The 25,381-nt window shown below is 42.6% G+C and overlaps 1 protein-coding gene and 1 long non-coding RNA gene across 9 annotated transcripts in view; one reads left to right on the top strand and one right to left on the bottom strand.

Moving 5' to 3' along the window:
• Window positions 1–25,381, top strand: part of LOC135436440 (uncharacterized) — a 178,734-nt gene that overhangs the window by 45,317 nt on the left and 108,036 nt on the right. The window contains exon 3 of one of the 8 annotated variants that reach the window (XR_010437526.1): window positions 16,410–16,488. The exons of 6 other annotated variants lie outside the window; for them this stretch is intronic. This is a non-coding gene — a long non-coding RNA (uncharacterized LOC135436440). Of the gene's footprint in view, window positions 1–6,611; window positions 6,856–16,409; window positions 16,489–25,381 lie in introns of those variants that run through there. One more of the 8 variants, XR_010437524.1, reaches the window with a different exon arrangement.
• The window catches only part of LOC135436439 (cytotoxic granule associated RNA binding protein TIA1), an 89,468-nt gene that overhangs the window by 8,960 nt on the left and 55,127 nt on the right, over window positions 1–25,381 (bottom strand). Inside the window, 1 exon segment of the mRNA XM_064694038.1 lies at window positions 3,191–3,266. Coding sequence (XP_064550108.1) covers window positions 3,191–3,266 — 76 coding nt within the window.

The following is a 25,381-nucleotide window of genomic DNA, read 5'->3' as shown; positions in this document are numbered from 1 at the left end:
ATTTCACTTTGAAAAAAATTGAAAAACGTATCTTTAAACACATTTGGGTACCATATTTATGGGCAGAAGATTTCCTCAAGATCAGCCCATATAAACACTGATGCGGACAAAGCGGCGTTAGCATGTGTATGTGTGTGTGTCTGTGTGCTTTGTAAATGTATATGTATAGAAGGAAGCTAGAATGTTTGTAAAGGTAGCTTGGCGCGAACTTCAGGTTATCTCCTAGTCTGGCACTCCCGCCTTGAAAGCTCACACTTGCTTTATTTTAAATTCTATAAATTTTTACGTATTAAAATGTGTGCTTACGCAAGCACCTTTTGGACAGACAAAATAGCAAATTTTATTGACGTTTGAAAAAATTCTGAAAATAGCTAACATACCCAAAACATTTGGTTAACCGAAGTTATTCTGCTCCCTGCCATTGACAGCAACATATGCAAACATAAGCTTCTCAGTTGATGAAAGAAATAAAACTACACCCACGGACGACGCAGTGTAAGAAACATGGGTTGTGACAGAATGGGGCCGACATTATATCGTGTTCGCTGCACACATTGTCAAATTTTGATTTTGAATTGAGCACATTATGCAACGCAGAACGCAGACACCGATTGCAGCCAGTTGGCTCAGCCCGTGCCACAGCCACTTGCAGCTCTAATGCGATTAAATGCAGTCTCTTAACTTGCCACGGCGCTGTACTTTGTCTGTAATCAGTTTTGAGTCAATGCCAGCCGCACAGTGGCCACTTAAGATGCAAGCAGCAACAGTATCAATCTCAGCAGCAACAGTTGCAACATCCACGGCAGCAACAATCGTGAAGCAGTTATAGAGCTGTTGCTCATACGCAGCTTTTGCCGCATTGTCGCACTGTCGTATTGGCGTGCAATAATATGTTAATGTTATGTGTGATAATAACTGATGCCGCCAACGACGGCAGCCATTAGCATTTTCAAGCAGCAGCAGCAGGCGCACAGGAGCTGCCTACTGCTTCGGCTCTTGTCTCTTCTGCAACGGCATGTTTATTGCGCTTAATGTTTGCGTGAGCTGCTGTTTTTTTTTCTGTTCAACTACACGCGTTTGTTGTTGATGTTGTTGTGATTTATGATGCTAATGACACGCAGCCAGGAGGCGCCAGGACAGCCTGCCTTGGCTGCCGCTGCCGCTGCTGATGCTGATGCGGATGCTGTATCTGGTGCGGCTCCCCTGCCTTGATGGTTATTAAATTATGGCAATTTGTGTACATCGTCAGCGTTTGGCAGCGTTGGCGGCGTTAGCTGGTGTTTATTTAAAGCATGTTGCCGAACAATTTACGCTTAATATTTGAAAGCTCCTTCAGCAATGTATTATGCAAAGCTCTGGGATTGGGGAAATGTTCATATGCAGGCGGAAGCGCAAAATGAAGAAAATGTTTCTTCCTTTTCCGTTTGCAGTTGCAATCGAAATGCACACAAACACACAACCCGCATGTGGATGCGTTTGTGTGTGTGTATGTGTCTGCAGTAAGCCATTCGAAAAATAACTTTTCAATTTCCGCAAAACCACAGAAAATATATAAACTTTGCACAAAAATTTAATAAAACTTTTCGCATAAATAAAATTTGCATTAAATCAGCTGCAAGCGACGGCAGCCGGGGGTTGGGCATCGGCTTAGGGCGGCGCATATGAGTGCATAAGGTTGTGTGTGTGTGTGTGTGTGTGACCGAGTGTTTGTGTGCAAAACTCATGTCGAGAAACTTAATTTGAAATATTTGAGTTTGCCATTGGAACGCGTTTGTTTTTCTTTCATTTGCTTCTGCGTTGGCATCGAAACTAATCGAGAAAGTTCGAAAATTGTCGCTCGTCCCCCAAAGCATCGATGCAACATAAAAAGTTAACTAGTTAGTGCCAGCGACGCGTTTGACACGTCGCAGCCGCATTTTGAGAGCGCACCGATTCCAAATTGCGTATACGCCGCATTGTCTGAGCGCTTACGTTCAATGTAATACAACAACAGCAAAAGAAACAACAACCTCTCTGTCTAAAAAGGCTTAGACTTAGGCTTTGGCTTATGCTTTTGACTGACAGCCATTGGCTGTGTGGATGTGGTGGGGTCTAAGCGTCATGGATTATGTACATCTCTCTCGCTCTCTATCTTTCTATCTAATCTGTGTGCTCTTCATGAAAATATTAATATTAGCATTAAAATTTAATTAATAACTCTCAACATTTGCTGCGTAATTGACTTGTAGCGCCTTCGGATTCACGTCATTCGCCTGGCCGACTTGAGCATTGATTTGACATTGGCTTTGATTTTGATTTTCTTAACGTCTGTCTGACTGCCTGGCTGTCTTTTGCTAAGCTTGCGATATTTTTCTGCTTGACTGCTTGCCACACAGCGCGTACAGCTGAGCTTTGCTGCCTTTGATCCTAACCGCATTCAGCTTTGGCGTCAACTTTCAGCTTTGTCGAATTTTCTACCTATTAAGCACATGAAATTCAATCACAACAAACAAACACACACGTAAGCTTCGTGCGTATCAGTTATTTCTACCCTTATCACTTGCGGTTGGAACATATTGAATATGATGTGTAAACGTTTTCATGGTTTTCTTAAAGAAGGACCGTGAGACTTGTTGCATCTGTGGCAAAGACTTTACATTTTGTGTGGGTGACTCGAAATATTCTCTCTGTATCCCTCTCTAGCTTAATTTGTGTGCAAAGTGTCTTAAATCACACAACAGAATTTATAAAAATGGAAAGCCTAAAGGCATTTTTATAGGCAACACCAATAAATATGTATACGTAAGAAAGAGGCGTATTTAAATTCATGACGTATATACTTAAATATACTCGTATATTTGCATCAGAAAAATAAATTAACTCGAATCAATAACTTGAATCAATTTTCATATTCCCGCTTGTTTAAGTACCACCTGGATATTATAAGATCCGTTAAACCAAAGAGAAGTATATAAAGAATTTTTCATTTTGTCAATACCAATATACCAAAACTCTACATATTTAATTTGTTTGATTTTAAAGCGAATTTCTTAATAGGCATTCTGGTCTCAGCTAAAGTCCTTTAAAGGTTGAATTATTTGTGCTGTGCTGCTGTTTTATTGAATTTTCACTAATTGCTGCCAAGTTTTCTGGGCTTGACGTCTTTTGAAGTTCATTCAAGACAGTTTAGCTTAGTTTTGTTTTAGCTTACCGATTTCTTGACAAAGCTGACGAATCCATAGCCCTTTGATTTCAGCGTCTGCGGATCGCGCACAACTCGGCAGTCTCTGTAAATGACAGATAAAAGAGCATAAGTTAAATATTTATGTACGCATATATAATCAATTTATAGCAGCTTTAACTTATAATTGGGTGAGATGCTGCTTTATTTTATTAGCTAAATTTTAAATGGTCTGGCACATAATTATGAAGGGTCACTCAGTTTAATGTATCCAAGCAATTTCAAATTATCTCTTAATGTTGATAAAGCAGACCCAGAAAAATTACAAGATAGGATAATAGATGCTTAAAGTCCCAGCAAATTAAGAGGAAAAGCTGAAAATCAAAGACGTGGGCGACGTCATGTGGCCTTTGCCAAGAAATCCAATAGAATTGCATGTGCGAATAGAAAGTGTTGGCAATTGGATGTCTGTATAGGCGACTGGAGATAGAAGAGCAGGAGAATTATAAAAGCAGCTCCTTAAGAACGTCAGCATGCGGCTTATGCGCTGGGCGTGGCGCCGTTAGCCAACTTAAAAGGATTTCTGCTGCAAAAATGCCACAGAAAGTGTTAGACCACGTGTCGGATGTTGGCCGTCTATGTTTGGTGGAGTGGAGGAACAGGGCTTTAAATATGTGTGCCCGTCTTGCTTAAGCTACGAAGATATATTTTGCGCTACCCACTGATGAGTGTGTGGTGTGTGCGTGTTTCTGTGTGTGTGTGTATGAGTGTAAGTGTGAGTGTGTGTGGGTTTGTGTAATACTTGGCTCAACCGCAACACCAACACGAACAAACATCAGCTAGGGAAAGAAAGGGCTGGCAGCCCGCATGTCGACCGCGGCATTTAAAAAAGGCCAACTTGATTGTAAATCACGATAAAAGTCAATTTTTAATATGAGTTTTAGTTAGCCCATGGCCCACTGGCCCAGCCCCCCACCCCGCCCACACTTCAGCCGATGTAAAGTGGCCGACAAAAAAATAAAAAGAATGTATTTTAATGGCCTTTGGCTCGGCTTTAGCTTCAGTTTCAGCTTTCCAGCTTCAAGGTTGCAATTTATGGCGCTGACCAACAGCGAAATTGCATTGGCCCAGGCCAATGGACCGCTGGCCGAGCCCCGTAATCGATACGCACATAAATATTGGGGGAAAAAGCATATTTAATTAAACTTTAATATTTATTAGCTACCAAAGGAATTTGGCTGCAATTGCTCGGGGCCATGTAATTGGGTAAGGGATTGCGATTGGGCTTGCACTCGGCTTTGGTTTTGGGTTTGGTATTCTCTGGGCTGGTCTGGTCTTGTCTGGTTACCTTTCAACTCCCACTCTGTGGTCTGCCTGGCACGCAAACAAACAGACGTTCACGAAATGAAAATATGCACACATACATGCACAGACACACACACACATACAGCTGCATATGTCCGTCAGCAGTGCACACAAATAATGAAATAATACAGCCGCCCTTTAGCCGGGCTTCGATTGTGCTAACAAATTAAATGTATGCAGAACAGAGAGGGGCATATATATACATTGCATATCTGTGTGTGTGTGTGTGTGTCTATGTGGTGTGTGTGTGTATGCTTGTTTGTGTGTGTACAAAACAGGCATTGCATGTTTGCCGCGGCACCCAACCAACTTATCATATTTCACAATCGATAAGCATCAGTTCATATTTTCATAACATTTTTGTTTGAATATTTTCACATGCAGCAGACACAAAAGCAACAACAACCTAAGCTAGATTTCTCCTGCCATATATAAGAGGAAACAAAAATAAGAAAATTTCGGTAAGCATTTTCTTGAGCATCGTGTTGCAATAATATGCTTGAACATTTAACATAAAACAAACATAACCTTTGGCAGGGCTCGAGAAATAAATCCAAATGTGGCGTCAGCTGATACGTATATGTATATGTAAGTAATAGTAAAATATATATGTATGTATGTATGTATGTGTGTATGCTGCTTGGGTTGCCACTTCGCTTCAATGGCTCTCAAACTGTTGCCATAGTTGTTATCATGCACGAAAAACTCAGCTCAAAAAATTTGACTACGTCTATGAGTGTGCGGCAACAACTGTGGCAATTTATCCGCTGACGTTTACTTATGCAGCAGTCAAGTGGAGTGGTGCACGGTGGTGCATTGTGGGGCATGGGCTGCGTGTCGAGGGCGTATGCACACTCATACACTCTGTTTGCACGAAGAATTGAGCAGTGATGTTGGGTGGCAACGAGCTAACGCAACGCATACCAGCCAACCTGCATGTCTTATTGAAAGGATGAATTTATGTGCATAAGCAGGACCTGTGCATCTGTCTGTGCGTTCGTGTATGTGTGTGTGTCTGGGCATGCAGCTCAGGCCAATCAATATCTTTTTTACAAATATTGGCAAAAGTTTTGCGTTTGCTTTTACTTTGGCTTTGGCTTTGGCGTTGGCTTCGGCCCTGCTGTTGGCTCTGTTTCTGGCTGCAGCTGGAAAATAAATTTCCAAAAAAATATTTTTGTATCTTAAGTGCATAAAACTATAAACGTTAAACAAAATATTTCTCACACACACACACACACACATATACCCAAATGCGGTTATTTATACTACATATTTTGGCTCTATTCCCAAGCCTTTGGCCCCGTGCCTCGAGTAGCTTTTGGCCCGCACTCTCGTGGGGGCAACTACTCATGCCACAGTCTCAGTCTCGGTCTCTTCAGTGTATCTTCGGGGCGCGTTGAGCGCATTAGTTGGGAGGTTGTCGCTATTTTGGCTTTTACAATTGGTTTATGCTAACAATGCCCCCTCTCAGCCTGTGTGTGTGTGTGTGTGCGTGTGTCTGCGTATCTTTGTGTGTTTATGTATTGTGCGGCATGTGTGGCGGAAATTCTTTTGTGTTTGAATTAAAATTGCATAGATGATTTATAGAGAAATTCGAGATCGAGCTGATGCTGATGCTGCTGCATCGAGCTTGGTTTGAGTTTGCTCGAGTAAATAAGATGAAAACTTATGCATGAGATTTTTGCGGCATGACACAACGAAAGTGAAATGCAATGGCAGAGTTTCAGAGGGGATGGGCAAACCAAGAAAGTTATCGAAATGCTGTGAAATATAACACAAGCACCGAATGCCTGATTGCATAAACAATAAATTGCCAAAGCAGTGGCAACTAGACTACAAACGCACACAAGCCCATACATACACTCATTCGTAACTCTTAAGGACGGGCTCTTATCGCCAGAGCCAATATTTATTTAGAGAAGCTAAACTATCATTACAAATTCTCAAATGCAAAGAATAAATACGAAACATATCAATAGCCCGCTTGAGTCAACTAAACCAGCAATTTGCAATTTCCTGGCCATTTGAAGCACTTTATCGACCCTTCATCGCACTCACATAACGACTCTCTCTATATAATTTGCAGCTCGTATGTGATATTTTGCAGTAGAGTGGAGCAGGCACTGCATGCTAAACATATCCACAGTAAACACAAATTACTCAGCAATGCAAACAAATGTAAACCGATAATATCGCGCATTCAGCTGGAGAAGTGTCGAGGGGCAGTCAAAATCCATCACAGAGTCAATGAATTGCGGCTGTCCTTAAATTTCCTTCAGCCAATTTTTTTATTGCTCTGGACATGTATCAGCGTTCAATCAGCATCCAGCTTAGTCTGCAGCATCATGCCATGCCCAGCAACATCATCATCATCATCGTCATTATTGTCATGGACATCATCATGAGTATTGTCGTTGGCATCATGTAAGATATCTGTGAAATATATTTTTTGTGGCCCTGTTTGCATATTGGCCCTTTGAATGGCCAGCATTTTTCTCTTGTATGAATTTTTACAAATTCGCCAGCGAATTTTTATGCGATTTGCTCATTTCTCCTATTTCTCTCTCTCTTCGAGTATTTTATTGGCTTGCCTTGCCGATGGGCTCTGTGGGAGTGGTTGCAGTTACATCGATCAGATCAAATACAGTTGTAAATTCAAATGAAATACAGCGCGCGCGCATTCTTCGAAGTTGAGATGGTTGAGGAGGCGGGTCCTGCGAGTGGGCGTTTTGCTGTTTGCATAGCCAAATATTTAATGTGGATTTCCTTGAGCATTTTATAAGTTTGGCGCTGCGGCTGCATTCTATTATTTGAATTGATTTGATTTTCTGGCCAACTGCTAACTGCGGCCCAAGAATTAAGTAATAAATTGGGGGGCCAGAAATCGATGCTGCATGACTTAAAGTTAAATTGGAAGAGTCACAGCTACGCATCCTTTGCATTCAATCTACTCGATGTGGGTGTGGAATAGGGGGCGTGTCGCGTGCTAGTTCACCGACTGTGCAGCATTTATTTACACTAACATGGTAAATTCGCATTGAGACAATTTCATGCTCATCTGCATAAAATCAATTCCATTTTGGAGACAATTTGAAGATTGGAATACAAATTTCGAATTATCAACGTGGGACACAAAAAGAAGTCAAATGCTACAGCACTTTCGCACCATCCAGTCCAGTGGCCAAAGCAGCGATCGTAATCAGCATTGAACCGGCCAAAAAGGGGCAGAGGCAAAGAATGGAAACGAGAAAGAGAGAAATGGCATGTCCTGCCCGTTCCCTTGTCTGTCTGGTACTGCTGTTGGGGCGCCACGTTTTTCATTCCTTTCAGGCATTTACACCATCGACGCGCTGGTCGGCATCGGTTTGGAGTTTTGGAGCAAACGCCAGCGCCAACGTCATGCATACGTAATGCGGTCGGGGACGCCAGCAACGCAGCAGCAGCAGGAGTAACAGGGGCAAGGAGCAGATGCAGAGGCAGCTGCTTCACTAATTCCACAGCAGCAGACTCTATGTGTAAGTGTGTGTGTGTGTCAGTTTGAATTGGTGTGCGCAATGCAGCGGCAAATTATGTGGTGTGTGATTTGCCACACACATTTTACCCAGCCTCCCAGCTTGCCTGGTTGCCCCAGCTCAATGTCTAGTTGCAACACATTTACTTCTGCATTTGTGCCCAGAGCCGCTATTCAAAGAAACGGCCGAGGCGCAGGCGATATTTTAGCGCCAAGGAGTCAAAGAGCCAAAGGCAAAGCAGCAGTAAAAAGAAAAAATAAAAGCATAGGAAGAGAAGACAAAAAACGGGCACGAATTTGCATGCAACTCGTTACGCCTGGCACTTGTGTGTTAAGCCCGTGTGGCGCCTCAGTCGCCTCAGTCGCCCAGCCCCAGCCCCCACGCTCGCGTACGCTTATAAAAAACCATATCGATTTTGCAGTAAATAAAACATTCAAAGATTGAAGTTACCGCTTTTGAGCTTAGCCGAATGGTGTGTGGCCTCTTTTTTTATGGAGTGTGCCGACAGTCAGCGGCGGCTCCTGGTGGCTGTTCGGCTTGCCTCGATGGCGCTTCCTTTTATGGCTTCCGCTTCTCTTTTTTTTTTTACAACAGCAGCAGCAGCAGCTGTTGGTGGGTTGGCTTTAGGGATTGAGTAGCGGACAGCAGGGGTACTGCCAAATTGTAAATATTTTTGTCGGCCACGTAGCGGCACAGGAGAAAATATTGCATTTTTCGCTTGGCATAATAAACGATGTGCCAAAAAAACCACAAAACCCCCGAAAAAAAACAAACAACAAAAATACCAAACAGCTGCTGCACCCTGCAACATATATACACACATTCACCGCATACACATTTACTAGCCGACGGTTAACTGACTGAGAACTGGAATTGAGCTAAGTGGCAACTGATAAAGTAACTTTAATTGTTGGTTAACTCAGCCAGTCAACAGTTTATTACCAAGTCAAATTGTTGGAAAATAATTGAAAATTAAGGGAAGTACAAAAAAAAAAAAAATATATATCTTTATATTTTATTAATTTCATTTTTCTTCGTATTTCGAAAGATTCAGCGGCATAGCCGGAAATTTGCCGAAAAAATGTTAAGTTTTTAGATTCAAAGACAAATATTTGCCCAGGCAAAGCCGGTTCCAAACATCGATGTGATATATTTATATTATATTCAACGAATGCCAATGTAAGGATTAGGTCTGTTGGTTCATATTTTTAGGTACATTACCAACAATTACTATAGTCTGTGCCCACTGGGCCCTACAGAATTTACAGTATATTTGCAATTTATAACTGTCTCCTTCGTATGCTTTGCAGAAGCCTTCAGCTAAAATCGCCAAAAACGGTCAACCAACTGTCACACATGGCCAAAACGACGCCGACGTTGACAAAAAAAAAAACTAAAGGACTGGCAAAATCAAATTAAAATGGCGCCGCTGCCATTTTGCCGACAAAAATGTCTTTCTCACTCTCTCACTATGTGTGCTCGTGTGTGTGTGTGTGTGTTATGCAAAAGTTGCTCGATAAATTACACTCTGCCAGCGGCATTTGATTTGGCATGAATTATAGAAATCAGTGTTTCGAGTAATTTTAGTTATATCTTCATTTGCTTGCTTTAAAAAAATATATAAATTCATTTAAATGCTGCTAGCCGCTGGCTAAACGTTGAAATAAGTGCATTTCAGCGTCTACAGTTGCGCCCGCCTTTTGATGAACAGGGTAAACGGGTTTTTATTTATAACGCAACAGCCACATCCCATGTGGGGCAGCTAGCCGCCGCCTCGCACTGGCCACGCCCGGATACACGTCAATAAAACTGCTTCAAACTGTCCACATTGAAGCCATAGCTAAAGCTCGAGCTGGTGTAGAAGCAGGAGCAGGAACTGACGCTAGTAAAGGAGCACGAGCAGGAGCAGGAGCAGCAGCAGGAGCTGGTGCTGAAGCTGATGCGATGTGTGCCCGGCGATAAGGCTACTTTAACGCTGTCCTGTCCCCGTTTGGTGCATGATACGAGTATACCACGTGGACCGGCCCCTTTCGTGTTTTAGCCAATAGCAACAAGGGGGTCGGGTGGTAGGGGACTGGTGGAGGGGTTGCGGGCTGGCAAGAGAAGGCCATGGCGTTGCATGGCGTTTCAAACATGCAAATTGCTTGCGGTTCGCTTCGGTTTTTCGCTTTCAATGAGTGCCTCGCTTACAGTTTACTCTACTTTTATTTTGTGCCACACACATGTCGATTTGTGTGTGTGTGTGAGTGTGTTTGTATTTGTGTCCGTGTGTTAGTTTGGTTTTTATACGTCAGTGGCAATGGCAGTGCCAGCGCTAGTGCAAAATGCAACTACAAAAAATCCATTTAGATTAATTAGTTTTAAAGCGAAACAAGCGCTAGCTGGGCGCAGTGCTGAAAGGGGGAGGGCGAGGCCAAATTGGTTCTTGTGGCTACTTTAATGCCCGTTGCGCTCAAATCTCTGCCTAGATGGCCCCGAAAATAGCCCATGCCGCAAGTTGCGTGCTCATAAAAAATTCAACACACATTTAAACATGCACGGTAAGGCAGCAACCTGCACACATACACACTCACACTGAGAGAGAAAATGAAATACATAATAAAAGTGAATTACTCGTTTTGTATCTTTATGTGGGTGCAGCTCAAGCTGAGACTCACTTTCTGCTTGACTACACTTGGGCAACTTTGTTGACCAAATCTCAGCAGCTTGAAGTCACCAGTTGCCAGCCGCCAACCGCCAGTCGCCAGTTGGCACCTGCCAGCCGACTACAAAATGGCGCTTAATGATGTCAGAGATGAGCGACCGCAGCTGTGTGTGTGTGTGTGCGTGTGTGTGTGGGGGTGCCAATGGACGTTGCTCCGCTTGGCTGCCAGTTGCCGACCTGGCCATCTACATAACTAACTAAGCGTGCCGTGTTGCACTCGCTTTTCGGTGTTAAACTTGTCGTACACGAACTGCACACCACTTCACAAATAAAAGAGAAATGAGCAGAAAAAAAAACACTGAAAAAAAAGTAGTGAAATAAACTTTGCTCAAAAGTTTGTTTATTACGCGCCGACAGCCGACAAAGAACGCGGTAGCTTTCACTGCACAGCGATAGGAGATGAAAGCCGGCTGCTGGGAGCTGCCGAAGACTGGCAAGTTTATAAACTTGCCGGTCTGTGCTGAAAATTCATCATCTTTTTAGCAGTTTATGCAGCAGTTTGCTGCCTATGCCGCGTCAGAAAGAAGGCTGATTTGGTGGAAGAGTCAGGTGCCAGTTGGAGCAGTCTTTTGTGTGCCTGTCTCAACAGAAGTTTTTATACCCTGTATGTTCTGTAAAGGGCAAGACAGGCTTGACTTTATAGTGGGTGTCCATTTTAGCCCATATTTTTAAATTAATTCTTATGTCAGCATTTACTATAAGAAAATGAATTTTAATACTAGCTATCAATTTAAAGTTATACAATATCGATTATATTTAGATTCCATATATATAATCGAAAATATAAATGAAATTTAATATAAATTAAAGACAGTTGCGGAAGTCGCTGCAAGGTTTTTATAGATAATAGATTCTGGGGCTTAAGGTATCTCTAAGACGAGCTGCTTTTGCCTATGGTTCTATTTTCTTTATCCCAACACCATTTGCTAGTTTGCTCTATTAAAAACTTGTAACAACTTGGCTCGTTATCCTGTTTTAAGCCACAGCACAGCAGAAGACAACGGGAGACTTCTGCAGGCATGGCGAATAATTTGATTTGCATGCCATATCGTAGTCTATAGTTCTATTGATAGATGAGCGCTGGCTGCAATTAAAAATGAGAATGGAAACTGCAGCACTGGCGGGGACGACTGTTTTTTAGGCATTTCTTTTGCTAGCAAAAGTTTAATAGCTTCGTGGGCAGCGTCTGAGTCCGAGGAGTGTGTGAAATGGCATTGGGAAACTTTTTCCTTTGCCTCGGCGTTGTAAACTGCAAACTCTGTGTCCTGTGTCCAGGGGCTAGCAAAGAAAAAAATAACATTTTACTGCATCATTAAGGATAAGCATCAAACTGGCTTTGAATTTTGTTTGTAGCCATTCTGCGCTTTGTGCGCAACTTCCTTTAGATAAGTGAAGCAGCGTCTACGACAGAGGATGGCAATAAAATAGGGCTTTGTCCCTTAAATGGCAATGGCGCTGCAAGTGGCACGACGACTATAATGCTTAAATTTGTGGCGATCGAATGGAGCCGCAGATGAGCCCAGATGATAAGTATTCCTCTCTTAAATCAGGCACTGCAGCGTATGGACTTTAAATGACTGGCCAAAAAATAAATAAAATTGCCTGGCTGCCCAACTAATTAGGAAATAATTTACACCGCCAACAAGTTATCCAACCCTGAACCCTTTAGCCATTGCATGCCGATTGCCGAACTGTGCGAATAAAAGTGCAGTCGCCACCAGTTGCCACATTCAGTTGCGAGCAGCGAACAGCACCTACAGGCCACAGTCCGGATTGCGTTCGGGCGGTTCGCAGTGTGGCAAGGATGCAATGTGAAATCCAAGCGAAATCCTTAGAAATGTTTTATTGGCCCTACCTACGCTTGAATAAGCTAGCTTAGCGGAAGCTATCGGATTTTATGCTTCTGACTTTTACAACGTCGAGTGGTGATCCGCCGTGGGAGGCACAGTCGGAGTTGGGGCCAAATTTCAGCTGCTGCGGGCTTGAGTTGCATTCGTTGTCTGTCTACATGGCTGTCCGTCTGTCCGTTTGTCCGTCTGTCCGACTATCCGGTTGTCGACGCGTCGGTCAGTCTGTTCATTGCTGCTTAAGCTCTGCGCATTGCAGCTGCCTTTTCAGCATTCTTTTTGCAGCTTTTCGGATTGTGTTACTGCTGGGCACGATATACTCATAGTATAGTGCACCTTTGGGCGCTGATTATCTGCACGTGGCAGCCAAAAAATCGCCGTACAGCTGCCCGGCTGGGCTTATTGTCTAATGAACGACTGCAGCTGTCAGTGGGCAACAATTTTGGCTTTTAGCTCCATTCATTAACTGCACATGAGAACTGTTGCCTGCTGGCAGTTGGCTTAACTTGAGCCGTGCATTCCACATATCGAAAGGGCTGTAGAGCGGCTGTCACTCCCTTTGCTAGCTGTTTTGGATTGACCACATATTTATGTAATGCTGCAAGACATCCAATCTGGTTCGTTGCCAGAAATTTTTGGTATTCTGTACTTAAAAGAATTTTGAAAGTATAGGGCTTCCAATTCGGGTTCGGGTACAGCTGTGACTTCACCCGCACAACACAGCATATGCTATAAAATATACTCATCCTTTGCTGCCATTCTGCACACATTCGCACCATACACACACACACACACACACACACACACACACACACACACACACACGCACACATAGTGTAGCCTGTTAATCCGGCAACAACAATGGCAGCGATTCCCTCTGTGTGCCAGGTTAGAAATATTGAAAATGTTCTATTGAAGCACGATATATAAAAGTGCCAACAGGCTGTAGCTGGCGCTTGGATTCGAGAAGTATGTGGACTGTGGGGAGAAAGCAAAACAAACTGTGAAATCACATTCCAAATGCAACAGCGTTGAGTCGCACATACGGCAGGGCTGTCTGCTGCCACCCATTCTAGGCTTGGAAATATTTTAGATTCTCAACAGATGTTCTCTCTCTCGTTCGTAAGCAGATTTTCAAAAATATTCACTTACATTGATTTACATAATACGCGTGGTAGAACAATAAGAACAATACGCTATGCGAACTCGGTTGGTTTGTTATCGTTATATATCCATATTTTCCGCGAACTGCTCTTTCAACAATTCACTTCCTTTTTTTTCTCGAATGTTCAGCGTATTTTACATATTCGCGCCCCAAGGAAATTTATTTTACTGTTGTTGCTGCTGCTGTCTTTGTCTACACAAAAGCATCAATTATTCAATGATAGCAAAAACAATCAACGTTCTGGTTGCAATCTTCCCACATCCGCACCGCAGCCACTTGGGCGAGTCTCAATAGCCGGCTGGAGAGTCTGCTCAGCTCCATGTTGTGCTGTTGTTTTTTGAAACAACATCAAGATACAACATTTACAAAAATGTAACTTCCGCTTGCCATAATTGATGATATGCTACAGCAGCAGACACTCTCGCATACAGCTGTGCACGGCTATACAAACACACACATACATACATATATGGTATTCTCGATGATATTGATACATAACACAGTGGAATAAATTTGATTGTACTTAAGTAGATTAAGCGCCATATTTATTTCAGTGTATCCGTTTATGATGTGCTGTACTTTATCATATATTTAGTTGTTTTGGCAATGAAATTATTCTTTCACTCTAGAAATTTTCTTAAATAATATATTTCTTTTTCTATACATCTAATTGTCTCATTATTCCGCTATCTGGATAATCATCCTTTTAGTATCTTTTTTAATGCTTTGCCGGATTCTGTATTTTAATTTTACCTATCTTAAGTTATTTCGATATTATTTGTATTCAACAACAGCAGCCTCTTAGTATGATTTAGGAACGATCTTCTGATACCTTAATTTCTGTTATGCTACGTCGGGCAATTTCTTATTTTTGGCTAGCTCCTTAGTAACATAGATCCGGAAATAGCTACTGCATAGCTTATAAATATTCCATGGCCGAAAGCACACAAAGCGTACAGTTCAGCTTACGAGACGTAAAGTTGTGCAAATCCATTTGCCCAGTTTGTTTCTCAGGTTCGAATTTTGAGTTGAGTTTGGGTTGATTGACTGCTTTGCATGCTTAGACTCGTATATCTGGAGTCTATCGTGTGGGCGAAAACATAAACTTCATTATATGCATATATTAAACGTCATCAATACTGAGGAGATACATATATAAGGAAACACCATGAGGGGTGGGTGTGCGTGTGTGCGAGGAAAAAAGAAAAAGGAAAAACCCTGAAATATTTATCATCTGACGGTTCCTCAGACAAACAATGCGAATGCGAATGCGAATGGAACGTGCGACGTGCGTTGGCGTTTTGGCTATTTGTCAAGCTGACGATTGCCGGCAATCAGCGCTGAGAATTGACAAATATGTGAGTTTCTCGTACGCCTTGTGGGTGCTGTCAGAATTTGTCATAATTTTGTTATTTAGTCGCTGAGCTCGTGATTTGATTGTACTTTTGTTCTGATTTCTATGAAATTGGCTTTAATCTATATACATATATAGACATCAGTCATATTGCAGACCGTTTAATTTGTTACATTCGACTGAGCCCATTGTTGCTGGCAAGCGGTCAATTTTTAAATATATCGCTTGAAAGTATTACAAAAAACTCACAAATTTAATGCAGAAATTCCAGAGTTTTGTATGCACAATACAGAAAAAATGTAAAAAAACTTGTACCAATTTTCGAGTTTTGTCATAAAAAATTGAAAATGTCAGAAACAACATAAAGCGTTCTACCAATTGGGAATTCAATGAGTGTGTGTGTGTGTGCGTTTGTGTTGTAATAGTTGTTGTGTTTCGCACAAAAAGTAGGAATCAACATTGAGTGCGCTTGTTATATGTTTGCCTATGCTTCTGTGTGTGTGTTTGTGTGCGTTTTGTTGGCCCGTTGTCGGCATGTAGTTGACATCATTGATTGATTTAGCTGTCAATTGCATAATCACTCAAGCGTTATTGTTCAACTGCTCAGCCGACGCCTGCTGGCCCCGCCTCTTCGCACGGCACGGCCAACGGCTGCTGGCAGTGTGGTTGTCTGGCTCTGATTCTGACTTGGCTGGCTAAAACAGTGGGTGGTTGGGTCGTGTGTACGTGTGCTGTCCACGTGTGTGGCAAATAAACCAGCTGCCGAGTGTCAGGCAATTGTCAGCAGGCTGCATGCTCTTGTAGTTCTTGTTGTTGTTGTTGTTGTAATAGTTGTAGCTGCAAACCACAACAGCGTCAGCTGTCGGTGAGATTGTTACACAGTCAGACACAGGCACTGGCCCAGGCATAGGCATTCGCATGTTTTCTGAGTGTGTGTGTGTGTGCATTTCTGTATGCGCCTCGCATATTGGTAACAGCAATTGATGTGGCAACAAATTAACATGCCGCAAATGGAAGTAATGGCCAAGTGTTAATTGTTGTGTGAGTGCCACCGACCAAACACACACACACACCCTTAAGTACTTGTGGGCGTGCCTGCCATTGCAATTTGATAATTACGTCATTGCAAATTGATTTGAAGGCAGGCGACTACAGAGAGTGAGAGAGCCACAGCTGCCAAGACATTGAATTCGAAAAATAATAAATTACCTTTCCTTGACGATTTTTATTGTAGTAAGTTATTTCGTCTTCTTATTTTTGTTATTTTTTTTCTTATACACACAAAACACATACAACCCGAAGGGCAGCAACGCAAGGCTCGTAAAAAATGGATATGTCAATGTCCGGCATGTCAACAAGATAACAGTAAAGCGAGTTGACCAAAGGACCTGTGGCAGACAAAAAAAAGTAAATAAATAAAAAATAAACAAAAAAAAAAGAAACTCAAATAAAAGCGAATAAAAGTTCAGAACAACAATTTTGGGCAAGCGTTGTTATGTACTCGAGTTCCTTAACCCAAGTCGAAGTTTTCAACAGGAATGTGACAAGGAAATTACCTATAACCAATACTATCTACGAATTTAGCTACATTGTAGAAACGGGAGATTGATAAATAAAATGATTTTATTCCTATTTTCATTATAATTAACAGTGCAGGGTGTGTGTAGTTGTATATAGCCTGTCAACCCGGCTTTTTTTTTTAAAAGTCTATGGTCTTAGGCTAATAGTATATTTAAACAGTCGCTTGGGATTCGAGCCCGCATCCTCTTTGTATAAAATAGTTATAGTTTATAGTTTGTAACAGGAGTGTTTGAAAAAAACTGCAACAATTAACGTGCTATCAAGGAGCATTTAAGTTAATAAACGCTTTGTTAAACACTGTATAAATAGTTTGAAAAGCTTTACAAATCAGTTTTCTATGAGATGAAATAATGAAATAAAATCTAGAAAAAATTGCATTATATTCATATTTACTAACGTACTAAATATTGTGAATCAGAATTTATTGCTGATATTGTTTTGTAATATGTCGAGTTACCGAAATATTCGTCAATTGATTTCGCTTACCAAATTGGCTGCAGCTTCATCAATAACGAGAGCTGCTCCTAAATATCTGAACACTCAAAGGGAGCCATGCCTGCTGCATTGTTCATTGCATTTTGACGGCTTGGCGTGTCAACGCCGGATATGGTGTAAAGTGGGCGCTATAAATCTTGGAACAAGTCAAACTATAAAAGAAAAAACAACAACAAGCGACACGACGACAACCCAGGGTCACTGCAGACAGTCTCAGACGTGCCCAAGCAACAAAAGCAAACAACTTGAGCAAAATTGCACTGTCATAAAAGTTGTGGACACTTATTTGTTATTTATTGGCTAGAAAACGTTTAGAAGACTTTTCCGCTTTTGATTGGCTAGATGTGACTGGCAAAGAGTCCAAGTGGTAGGCATTTCTATGCCCCGCCGTTTGGAGTTAAATGCCATTACATATTCGCAACACTCTTGCGATGTTGCTTGCCTGATTTTTAACTGTCAGATGCAGGCGAAACAAATTTGAACTCGCGCCGCGTTAACAGGCAGTGGGTGTGCATCTGCGAATGTGTGCGAGGGGATTTTGGGGGAATCTGTGTTGGAAGGCTGCCATTGCAGCCAATGAAAGCTTGCAATTGTGGTTGTTATCGCTGTTGGTCACAGGCGGGGGCAACCGGCAGGCAGCGATGTTGCTGCTTTTGCACGTCAGCAACATGTTTGTGCACTTGACAATTCATTTCATTGTTTGTAGATTGCATTTGTCGCCCTGCCACCCACTGACCCAGCTACCCCCTCAAGACAGCGTCCATAATAGCATTGAAATTGTAAGCGGCAAAAGTATGAGTGTGTGTGTTGGTGTTGTTGTTGTTCTTGTTGTTGTTGTTGCTGTTGTTGTTGCTCCAAAATTGCATTCACAGCACGCGATGAGCGCATTTCACTTGCCTTACGCTCGCGCCCGACAATCACAAAATGCTCTAGTTTATTTCTCTGCAGCCTTTTGCTACCTTTTTCATGTATTTGGCTTTGGTTATTTTTCCTGTTTATTTTTTGCTTTTTTTGGCATACGAAAATGCAATTTTCTTGGCACTTTTGCCGAAAACTTGGAATTCGTTACTCTCCTGCCTTTGTGTGTGTGTGTGTATGCGTGGGTGTATTTGTGTGTTTGTTGGTTGTTCGAATTGCAGTATGCACGTGGTCAACAGGTTATCCTGTGGCCGCCTGTTAGTCCTGGCTGCGCCTTGGCTGTCTGCCTCCGGTGCCACCTTTCACCCACCCAACCTTGCCTGTTGCCTGCTGCATTTATTTCCGCTTTTGTACCTTTTTGGCATTTTGTTTTCTCTAGTCTTTGCCTTTTTGTGCATTTTTTGTTGCTGCACTTTGCGGTTTTCTCATTTATTTGGTGCCGTTGCAACAACAACAACAACAAATCGTTCGTCCACCATATTGCCATTGCCTGCTGCAGGAGTCCTTGTTGTTGCTGTTGCTGTTGCCGTTGGCGCAGGAAATGACTTCAATTTGCTGTTAACAAGTTTAAAATTTCGAAATTGCTACGGAAATACACAACATGATTTCAACCTGAGCATTGGCGCACATAATTACTCAAGAGGTGTGTCCTGAAATTGTGCTCTGACATTCCAGTCATACATATATAAAAGGTTGTGTAGTTGCCACATTGTAGCGTTGGGAAACCCAAATTTACAGTCCTTATGATGACTTCATCAGCAGCTGCTGCGTTGCATTGACTCAAAGGCGACAAGCTACGTTTTTCCCTTACAGCTTGGGGAGAAAACACAGCTCATCCGGTTTACCACTTACTTATATCACAAAAGAGAACTCTTTGACCCTGTCCCAGCTCCCTCTAAGCGTCCTCTTCCCCGGGTTCCGACGGCTGCTCAACAGCTGTTGCAAGATGCCAATGAACCGCTGCTGCTGCCACCTAACGCTTCCATCTACTTGTTTGCAACTGGAAAATAAATTTCGCACCATTTGGCAAAATCTTTTCAGTTTCTGTGGCACCGCTCAAGTTTTACTCGCTTTATTCATATGCTGTGTCTTCACTCTGTCCGCTTGTTGGGTTTATAAATGTGAGTACGTATACGTGATATGCCTTAGCTGCACTCCTCCCCATTTGCCCGTCTGCCTGTCTGAGTGCCTGTCTGTCCGCTATAAATCAACAATTAATCAAACATCACATGGCCGCCGGCAGTTGCCATCTGGCAACTGGCAGCCGCCGTATCACACAGTCCTTGACATTGGTGACAACGCATTCGCCCAAGATATGCGCAGCTCGACGATGCCTATATGTCATTCTGGGTGATCATTTCTAAGAGTGAATACAATTTGAATGCATAACAGAAAAACGGTGAAAAACTGCTTCGAATTTATTATTATTATTATATGTTAAAAAAAAAATTTAATTCATATTTACATTTTGATATATCTTTTACATATTTTGTTATGCTCATTTGCCAAATTAAGCTCCTAGACAGGTATACTTTTTTTATTTGGCAAGCTAACTATTAATTAGTGAATTTTACAAGGTTCTTATATGTATTAGAGTATGGTACGTTTTTGTTTTTGAAATATAAATCTACACTTCGATTAAGAGAACTCTTTCTGAATTGAGTTAACATGAATTAGCTAATTTACTCCTTATCAGGACTTTTGAGTTCTACGATATTACGACAAGCAAACCAGATGGGCAAGGCAAGATTCAGCAAGGCAAAGATTAGATATCCTCCAAGAAGTGCTCTGACTAGCATATGATTTAGTGGTCCTATTTGGACGATTCCTACTTTGCCTGTATCTAAGAGACGGATCTATGCAGTATTTTCTGATGGTAGCTTTACAGCTGAGAATCCAGTTGGCATTAAAGTAGGCCAACGGACAGGCGGACATGGATATTTCTATTCGAAAGTCGATACTGAGTGACGGTGTTGGAGATTATAAATTGGAATTATAAATTCCTCCATTATTAATAATAAGATAAATCAAATGAGGTATTCCATATCAAAAGCAATTAGTTGCTCTGCAATGCTGGAAAATTATCTTAGTTGTTTTCTTTGGCCCAAGATTAAGGGACCACAATTTAGTTCTTTCAATTCTTGTCAATTATCAAATTGTTGTAAGTCGTCTAAATGAGGTATTTTAAAGAAGCTTTTCTAGGAAGTCTTAGAGCTATGGTGCAAAGTCGAATCAAATTTGTTAATTACGCCGCAAGAGCCAGAGTTCCCGACTTGGTTCTTAATAAGGGTTGTGGACTGGGTTTTGGGCGTCAGTTGGGGCACTTTGTAAATTGTCGCCGCTTTTATGAAATTTATTGTGGCTTTTTGCTTTGCTCGTTTTTTGTTTTGCCTAATTAATTTGAGCACTCGACACAAAAACAAGCATACGCACATTAACGCACACACTCGTACACACACCCACGCACACCACTCGTCACTGGCATTTTTATATTTGTGTTATTTTAATCGTCAAAAGCGCGTAGCTATGTGACAGAGAGACAAAACGACATTATATTTGAATGCTTCTAGGGGAATGGGCGGTTGCGTAGGGGGGTGGGTGAATTTCATGTAGTAATGTGTAAGTTGATTGTTAACAATGGTGAATGGGCCTGGACGAGGCGCGGGGCCAAAGCCAAATAAGTAGGAGGCTAATTCTGTTCGCATGTCTATAATTACTGTCGGGCCCACAGCAGAGGAGGACAGTTCATGCCCAGTTGAATGCAGATATTAGGCATGCACAGCTATTTAGCCATACAAACAACGCACACATGCAGCCTCCCCCTCGACACACATATATTTATATATATATATACATATGTATGACTAATAAAGGCGCGTGCGCTCGAGGATTTTGCCGCGGCTGCTCAATTATAATTTTATTCCGTGTGCTTGCCGTGTCCTGCGTGTGCTTTGCAATAACAACAAGGAAATGAAATTAACTCAAAGCACAAATTAAATGTGTATGTGTGTGGGTATGTGTACGTATGCGTGCTAATGCGTGTGTGTGTGTGTGTGTGTCTCTGTTGGTTGAATAATCTAATGCAATTAATCGGTTCGTCACTGTTTTGACAAAGTACAAACATGTAAATGTCGTTGTTTCTGCTTCAGTTGTTGCATCTATCGTTGTTGTTGTTCTGGCTGTCGTTGTTGTTGCCGTTGTTAATGTCATGCCTTTCAATATGCAAATTAATCTGAAATTACAATGCATCGCAGCAACGTGCCACTTTTCATAGTTGAACTAACGCGCTGGGCCGGGCCGGCCCGGGCCAGTGCATGCGACCTCTAGGTGCTTACTCTCTCACTTGCCGATGGGGCGTGCCAGGCAGCGGCAATTGGTTCAATTAAATTGAATTATGGCACAGGCAGCGACCGTAAACAAAAGCTTAAAATTAATCCAAAGCTTAAGCCGTTAGTGCTGCACAAATAGTTTGCCACATGCATTAATTTAAAGCAACTAAGAATTACTTTTACTGCTTTATATTAAATTTAGGTTGCTGTCTAGTAATATTGCATTGTATTATAGTAAGAGTATATAAGATGAACATACATATATTTATTTTCCATACAGACACCCAGCTATATATTTTTGTATATGATAACAAGAATCTACAGAAATAATTGATTTTAATTTTTTTGTTTATTTATTATATTTAATATTGATCAACTTTTGAACATTTCAAACATAAAGGAGTTAAACTTTTTTTTATAAACTCTAGCAAAACAAGGAGTCTGAAATTTATAAAATCTAAATTTTGTTAAGTCTCCGGTATTACCTTTGAACAGAAGCAATTACTAGCTAAGCATATATTCCTAGAAATAATTTAAATCATTTTAACATTTTTTGATTCACCTCTTTAGACAATGTGAGATGAAAAAGCCATTATGCAAATTTGGCTGCCAAAAACATATCAAATTTATATCAATCTAGAAGCTTGAGAATATTTTAAATATATTATATTAAATGTACGAGTGACCCCACGTGAGCAGCGCATAGATTGAAGTGTTCGACCAAGCAAAAATCCAGACAAATTCAATCAATCAAACAAGAGGCAATGCCAATGCCGTTACGTGCCCGTAATGAAGTCCTGTCCAAATTTGCCTTCTCCTAAATTAGCACAAATGTTCTTTTTACGACTTTGACAGTGGCCAGCGGCAACGGCAACGGCAATGGCCAAAGCAATGGCAATGGCAACGGCAACGCTGCTTTCGCTTTGGCTCTGGCCCTGCCGTTGTCTCTAATTTCTCATTAATTTGCAAGTGAAATCAGTGAACACGGCTGTACCGCAGCCCCTCCTTGTTACAGCCGTGTGCCAACGTTACGGCAACGAGCAGCAGAGAGTAAAGCGTACAAAACGTAACGACAAACGAAACGAGACAACGGGGCGTATGGGTGCTGCATGTAAAAAGGTAGCTGCGAGGAGGGGGTCGGCGGTTGCTGTAGCTGAATGAATGCTTGCTAGGTGTTTGCGGTGGTTTTTCGAGTATTGCGCCAGCGAACGAATGGCAACCAACGTGAGCGTTGTCAACGCCACTGCAAAGTCAATAGGAGACGATGGACGAAGGACGAAGGACACGGCAGGGCTAGAGGTTGAGTGGGGTGGGGTGGCCGAGACGCAGATGGTTGCCACAGAGGGTCGCGACTGTGGCTGACGCTTGGACTTAATTGAAAGGCGTTTATTTGGCTTTAAAAACGTAAATCAAATTCATTTAAATCTGCCTTCCGTGCGCCACACTGCCCGCGCCATGCTGCTGCTTCACCTTTGTGCTGCAATTACACGGCACTCGGCACTCGACAGTGCTTAGCTGAGAGAGCAAGGGCTGGAGACGGGGCAGCGACCATGGCAGCTCATTTTATAGCTTGTATTTTAAATAAATGCTCACCGTCTGCGTCGCCACATCTCCGCGTAGCTGCCACGCCGCAGCTGTGCAAATTCCAGCGCTTACGCCACTTTGGGCATACAAAAGGAAGGCTCTTGACATTGGCCGTCATTCGCTTTTGTTGGATTAGCTTTGATTAGATTTTTTGTGCCCTGTTTGCCGCTGCCAGGACGAACGACGAGCGCCACAGAGTGTCACTCAATGGGCGGACACACACCTGACGTTGGCCCAGGACTCTATTGGTCCATGATTAAAGCAATTGCGACGTCGACTCTGCCGAGCCTTGCTAATTTTTTCGGTTTTAGCTTCTCTTTTCTTAGCTTTGAGTGCTTTAAAATTACATTTCCGTGTGGAAGCTGCACCTGCGGCTCGGCAGTTCGCATAGGCCCTTAGACCCAGTCCCACGGTGGGGACCACTCAATCTGTGTGACTCATTGTGTCAAATTATTTTGGGGATTTATGCGTTGGCAGCCATTTTTTATGCCTAGGCTTGCCTCGCCGCGCCCCAGCAGCGCCTGGCGCTTACTTTAATGGCAGTCAATTTATTGCCAATAAATTTGTAGCCAAAAAGTTTAGAGCAAGGCCAGCAAAGCAGCAAAAATTTCAAACATTTTTATATGCCCCAGTGATAAACTTGCAACATATGTGCGCGCCGGGTTGCGGGCCCGAGACCCGCTGTTGGGCCCGCTTTTGGCAGCGGCTCAAAATTGCGAATCTGCTGGCCAAGGGCTGTGCTGTGGCAAAGCCAAAACTGCACTTAAATTCAATTTGTGCCGCGCTGCCTGCAAATGACAGGCGCAATGCGAGCACTGTGGCAGTCCGACTGACTGGAGCTGTAGCTGTAGCTGTAGCTGGGGCGTAAAGTGCCATTTTAAATGGCAGCCAAAAATTGTCGTCTTCATTGCAGCATAATTTCTGCTGCTGCTTTGTTGGCGCGATAAAAAAGTTTCTCCAGCCAAACTGGCCCCTCCCCTGGCGATCCTTTATTCGCTTCTTCTGTTGATTTAATTTTAAATGGTGACGGCACCCATCGTCGGGCTCTTCATTGCGCACCGAAGCAATTTTATTTATATATTTTAGCCGCTGCAGGAGGGCTGGGGGCGGCTCCTTGTAAATTGTTTGGCTTGCCAACTGCGAGCCGTTTAGTTGGACCCCGTCGCAGGACAATGGGTGTAAAAGCCTGTCCAGGTCTGTCGCAGTCAGGCAGTCAGTCAGTCAATCAGTCAGTCATTCAGTTAGCCGCTTGCCAAGCGCAGAGGTTGGCACAGTGCTTGCCCAATGGCTGCCAACCATGTTTGGCACTTGTGTTTTGCCTTTTTGTCAATTTTAATGAATTAATGCGTATTTTATGTGAAAAGTTGTTGCCATAAAGTTGCTGCCGGGCAAAAGTAAATTAAATAAATTTATATTGTGCCCCTCCCAGACCCAAAGCTGAACGGATCTGTTGTCTATTATCTAAACATTAGAGCGCTTGGCTCTCCTATTGATACAAAATCTGTACAAATTGAAAATTGTTTGCTATTTAATGATTTGGCTGACTGGCTGGTTGTTTGGGGCCAAACTTTTCAACGAGCGGCCATTAAAATTATATTAAAAAGATTATGCGCGGCAGCCGTTTGGCCTATTTCAATTTAAATGCTGACAGTTTTGGGTTTTCGGCAATACTTTTAATTTGCGTTTAATGAAGTACCGTTTTAAAGCGGAAGTTTGACTACTTTTATACAAATACATATCTATATAAAGCTCGTACTAGGGTCGCTTTTTATATGCAGCTTTTTGGCATAGAACAACTTTTGACACTTGCCAACAAAAATAAATTGTTGCAGGCAGCGTGAAAAAGTGTCAGGCTTTTGCGGTTGCTGCGTTCGCTGCTGCAACAAAAGTCGCAAGACTCATTTTTCACACCCAGCAAAGATTTGGGCGGGCGCAGGAGCCAGAGCGAGTGCGAAAGCAAGTAGCTGCCTGCCTGCCTGCCTGCCGCCCGACTGACTGACTGATTGTGCAGGCTCTAGGGCCAAAGTTTTTCGCATTAACTTCCGCTGCACGCCGCGTCGCATTTGAATGCGATTTTGATTTGTCATTCGCCGCGTCGTGACAAAAGCCGACGCCTACTTAGAGCGACGAGCACAACTTTTTCTTCCATTTCCATTTCCGCTGCTGCAGCCAGGAGTGGAAGCAGCTCCATCAGTCGCTTGGCGCCCACTTGTCGCCGATCATTGGTTTCCGTTTCCAGCCAACAGCTTCAAGTCGAACTCTGCAACTCTGCGCGACGTGCACAAGCGCATTTTGAAGTTTATGAAACAGCAGCCGCCGAACCGGTGGCGATGGCGGCGGCGGCTGCAAAGCCAACTTTCTGAATAG

Source organism: Drosophila montana, unplaced genomic scaffold, assembly GCF_035044405.1.
Source record: "Drosophila montana isolate Dmon_TW-CO22-7 unplaced genomic scaffold, ASM3504440v1 contig_3733_1, whole genome shotgun sequence".
In the NCBI taxonomy this organism is placed as follows: domain Eukaryota; kingdom Metazoa; phylum Arthropoda; class Insecta; order Diptera; family Drosophilidae; genus Drosophila; species Drosophila montana.
Note: the sequence above shows the minus strand (reverse complement) of the source record. Positions and strands in the feature narration are given on the sequence as shown.